Source organism: Montipora foliosa, chromosome 11 (genome assembly GCF_036669935.1).
Source record: "Montipora foliosa isolate CH-2021 chromosome 11, ASM3666993v2, whole genome shotgun sequence".
Classification (NCBI taxonomy): Eukaryota; Metazoa; Cnidaria; class Anthozoa; order Scleractinia; family Acroporidae; genus Montipora; species Montipora foliosa.
The window spans coordinates 28696915-28702045 of record NC_090879.1 but is presented as its reverse complement, the minus strand read 5'-3'; the positions used below and the strand labels follow the sequence as shown (position 1 = coordinate 28702045).

General features: G+C 40.5%; 1 protein-coding gene across 1 annotated transcript in view; it reads left to right on the top strand.

Moving 5' to 3' along the window:
* Positions 1-929: 929 nt before the first annotated feature.
* Positions 930-5131, top strand: part of LOC137976075 (uncharacterized) — a 14434-nt gene continuing 10232 nt past the window's right edge. The window contains exons 1-3 of the mRNA XM_068823339.1: positions 930-1461; positions 2658-2945; positions 4610-4924. Coding sequence (XP_068679440.1) covers positions 1398-1461; positions 2658-2945; positions 4610-4924 — 667 coding nt within the window. The 5' untranslated portion in view covers positions 930-1397. The remainder of the gene's footprint in view (positions 1462-2657; positions 2946-4609; positions 4925-5131) is intronic.

Sequence of the window (5131 nt, the reverse complement as noted above, 5' to 3'; positions counted from 1 at the left end):
GTTGAAGGTTTCAAGAAGTTCTTTTTGCGTTTCGCTTTATTAGTTGCCAGTTCCGCGTCGCTCATTTAATTACTCGTTCTTGCACTGCCAGTCTTTGTTGACTTCCTTCAAACAATTCGTCATTAATATTTCAACCACAAAATGAACATAACAAAGACGTATTTGCGAAAAATATGCGGAAAATTAAGACCAGGAAAACGAAAATCCGAGGCCAAGATAAAAATAAGATACCAAACAAGTGACATTCTCACTGTTTGCAGTGGCCGATGATTCATTTCAGGTAAATTTCCTCAGGGTCTTCGTTTTGGACACTCGGAAAACAAAGACCATGAACGAAGACCCCGAGGGAAAAGTAGACTATTCCAAACAGGTTGTTTTCTGTTAACAGCTCCTCACAGCGGACCTGGGTCCGTTTATCGAAGGTCCCGAAACTTTACGGGCCATTTCGGGTGTCACATTTCCCTTTGTATTTCAAGAACGGAGAGGATTTAAGTCGTCAAACTTCACAGTAATTTTTCTTTTTGTTACCTTGAAAACATGTCAAAAGATCGGCTTTCCAAAAGAAGCGGTTGCCAGTTTCACAAATGGCTTTTCGAGCCCGAAAAGGTATCGGGACTATTCGAGAAACGGGCCACTGGTCTTGTTCTACTCGCGATCGTTAAGTTAGCAACTTGTGGGTCAACACTAGTTGTTTTCATTTTACTTGAAGTATTCTTTATTTACACCCAAGAGAAAATTAAAGGAGACCCTCATTTTTCCTTGTTATTCCGCAATGCACAAATGCAAATGTCAAGGGAAGCACTTAGCACCTTGAGAATATTGGTTTCTGTGTAGGTACGATATTGGATTGAACGGTCAGAATATTGAGTGGTACAAACGAGAAATAAACGAGAGCAACAATTTTACAAACAAGAGCTTTGAATTTGATGAGTCTTGATGAGTTTGGTCTCCGTTGTCGCAATGGTCGACAAAATGATTTCAAAAAATCCCCTTGCCCTAGCTCACAGACTCCGGCCAAATCGTGGAACCATTTGAAAGTATAGAGAGCACAAAGGATGGTTGAAACCGATTTAGATGAATCCATCCCAAGTTTTCCTGCGTTGGCTTTCCGTAGATATTTCTGGCCCCTTCCTCCATTTCCGGCGTCTTTTGTGTAGTAAGTTCCTGTTTTTCCAACACAGCTGGCCGATCAAGCGTTTTACGGATGTTGTCGTCAATACTTTTCAGCCGGTAGGACGTTTTTGCTTCTTGGCATCTTCCTAACGTCACAACTTACACGCCTCCCTAAAAGGATACTATTTTCGAGGGAGGGTTCGGCACATGACCTGCACGCAAAAGCGAATGTGCTCCTTTATACACTTCTCACACTAGTACGTCGATGCACGGTTTAGACAAGAATGGAAGAGTTGATGGGCCTAGAGATTTTTAAGAGACGTTTCCTTGCTGTTGTTCTTTGTGCAGGTAAGAATTTCACTAAAGTAGAAGAGATGAAAATAGTTGTGTTACACGAGCTTGGTTGGGTAGCGAAGTAGCTTCGCGTGACGGTAAACGGTAAGCCAGAGAGCAAACATTTTAGGTCATTTTATGATCCGCGCACAACTTCAATAACAGATCCTCTTGATTTTAGCTCATACCCGTATCGAATTAGACTTAGCCTCAGTTGACAAATTTTGCAACTCATTAGGAAGTTCTGAAAGAAGATTAAAAGGCTATGAAAAAAGCTGGCCCATAACCTGTCGTTTCTTGTTGACGATAAAAGCAAGCACAGAGTTAGCTATATCCGTAGGTGTTTGGACAGATCACGAACAAACATTTTCACTTATTATTTGTTTTAGGTTTATTTTCGAGTAAATAACCCTAAAGTATTAATGCGAAGGATCGCGTGTTTCGATTTGTATTGTTTTTCCAGTTTCTCCACGTCTGATCTCTCCGGCATGTTGTTTGAATAAACCTACAGGTTGAAGGAATTTCGAATTCAAATTAATTATGCTACATTGGTACATTCATTTGATCTCAAGCCAATACTGGTAAACACACTTAATTGATAGCCTGAAAGGATAGCGTTTTTGAAAGTGAAACAAACTAACCGTTTGGTCAAACATTGTTATAAATATTAATGACAAAGCAGCTTTACCCTTTGCCCTTTAAATAAGAGAAGCCAAAACCGTGAAAAAGCCATATGGAAAAGTGCAGAATTGCAAGCATGCCAAGAAAAGTTGACAAATTTTGCAAGTCATTGTCGTTAGCATAATGAGAGCAAGACAATGGCAGAGTTCAGAGTGGAACTGACAGAGCTCTCAAGTCTCACATATTGAGCGTGACTCTCACGCATTTCGATGCATCTCAAGCTCTCACGCCGACACGAGCATTTCTCATGCATTGGCACTTTTCTCAAAAGTAACTCTACCTCTTAAGCTTTCAGACGTGCTCATGAATTCCAAGTTGCAATATTTTTATGAGGGCACTGCAGATAAGCACTGGACAGGTATAAACTGCAGAGATAGCAGCAAGGACAATGGCTTATTTATTGCAATAACATTGACGGGGGAAGAGTCCTTTGTCCAAACTGCATTTTTCTTTCTATTGTGATTACTGTCACTCAGTATGGGCTCACATATCATACAATATTAATAAATTTGTGTTTTTTTTTCTTAAAGTTCTGATGCCGCATAGCAAGACAGCTGTCGAAATAATTAGTCCTGCAGCAAACCAGATCATCAGATACAAAAACCAATCTGTCTTGTTTAATTGCACAGTTTCTGCTGAAAGTTTGAAAAACAACACAAGTTTTGAATGGCTGAGAAACAATGCTCTATTCTTACCAAATAATAGAAAGGATACTTTACTGTGGTCGAGCTTTGAGCTCCAAAGTCTGAGTGGAGGAGAAGGAGAATATTTTTGCGACTATGGGATTAGTCAGGCTTCTGTGATGGTTTATCTTGCTGGTATGTAAATAACCTGATATCTCTTTCTGGGTTTTCAAGTTCTGTTGAAAGAAGCTGAAAGCTTATCATGTATCAAATGTTATTATCGTTGGCGTTATCATTAGCGATAGAATGAGCGTTATCGTGAGGGTTAGTTATCATTAGCGTTATCTTTAGCGTCAGCGTTATCGTTAACATAGTCATTAGCGTTTCGCTTACCATCACCAATTTCAGCAGTGCAACGCAATTGCGTAACTAAGTGGGAATACTCCAGTCCAAATCTAAGTAAAATGAAGCATGTCAAATCAAATTTTAGACTTTGATGGAAGGCGAACAGAACAACCAACGAAATGAATCCACGTAATGGTTGGTGCTGAGTCTAGAAATCAAACTCAGGACAACTTCGTTGATGACGAGTGCTCTCACCTCAACACTGCACCAGTCTTGTCTCCTTTGCCCCATCCCTCAGATAATAAGACTTTTGGAAATTAGTAGTGCGCACTTTTGCTCATGGTACTCAGCCTTTAAAGAGAAAGAATGTGGTACGGAAAGAAGTGCTAAAAATCTGAGGGAGGTTGCTTTAGTTTAAAAAAAATTCAGCGGTAAGCTATCTCGTGACCTTGATCGCCATCAACATCGTCGTCGTCGAAATATTGAGTGGTACAATATAAAGGAGAGCAACAATTTTACAAACAAGAACTTTGAATTTGATAAGTCTTGATCAGTTTGGTCTACGTTATCAAAATGGTCGACAAAATGATTTTCAAATATCTTCATTCTCCTTGCCCTAGTTCCAGAGTTTTCCTGGGTTTGGCTTTTCCCGGCGTAGACATTTCTGCCCCCTTCCTCCGTTTCCGCCGGCGTCTGTTGTGTAGAATAAAGTTCCTGTTTCTCCGACACAGCTGGCCGATCAAGCGTTTTACTGATGTTGACGTCAATACGGTTAACAAGTAGTTCGAATAGAATATTTACGCCGACATTTCAAAGGATCTAAATCTAATGATTGTAACACTTCTGTAACAGAGTTGCCACTGTCGTCATTGTCACTGGCCAATCACATACTGTTGCAATTCCTTATTTTAGTCGCTAGTTGCAAAATTTTTAAAGCCCTTTCCACACGTATCTGGATATTTTCGAAAACGTAGATTTTCGCCTCTGTCTACTAATAAACCTGAGTCCACGCGTAGCGTTTTTGAATCTTATTTGCCCGTCCACACGAATACGCGAAAACCATTCGAAAACGCGAACCTCTACCTATAGAGCAAGCGCGCGCATGCGCTCTCTATGGTATCACGAGCCTCTGATGTCATCTTGTTTCACACATCCTCGTGAATACAATAAACCTCCGTTTTGAAAAATCTACAGTCTGGCGAACGTTTTCAAACAGCTTCGTTTTCGGTGCCCGAAGACTCCGTATTCCGGAGCCAAAACGGAGACAAAAGTCTCCGTTTTCGAAAATATCCGGACATGTGTGGACGGAGTCGTAACTTAAGAAATTTCACCAACAAGAAACCATTTTGCTGAAGCTTATGTTCGGCTATTCATTGGCCGGTGAATAGTTATTTCTTAATCATCTCGTAGCTAACTATTCCCAACGCTTTTCGAAAATACTAATGATGCACAGCTCCAGAGAGCCTTACAAATATTTAAAAAGTGTTCATTTTTTTTCTATAACTTTATAACAGCGAAACCAAAGGCCCGCAATGTCGGAGATCACAGTCCAATCGTTACAATGGCCGATGAACATGTTGTCCTTCAGTGCGAAGCAGATGGATGGCCGAAACCACAAATTCATTGGCTTCAGAACAACCGCAATGTTACTAGCGATTCGAGTGATCAATATCAAGTTCGGCCGATACCAACTGAAGGAGATCAGAGAAACTCTACCGCTTCTGAGCTCACCATAATTAGCGCGCAAACGTCCAACACTGGAAAGTATATTTGTGTAGCTACCAATGCCGTAGGAGTGGGTGAATATCCCATCCTTGTCTTGGTGTCAGGTATTTCATCTTTGTCTAAAGCGAAGTATTACCTCATTTCAGTCATGCGATATATTTTTGTACGTATTCTCTGCTTGTGAAATAACTTTATTACCTTTTATTATATAAACACCAATGAAATACCAGGTGAGCTTTCGCGCGAAAACATGATATCTTCGCACGTGAAAAGATCAACGTTGCCTTGGTTAGGTAATAAATCGCGCCGTT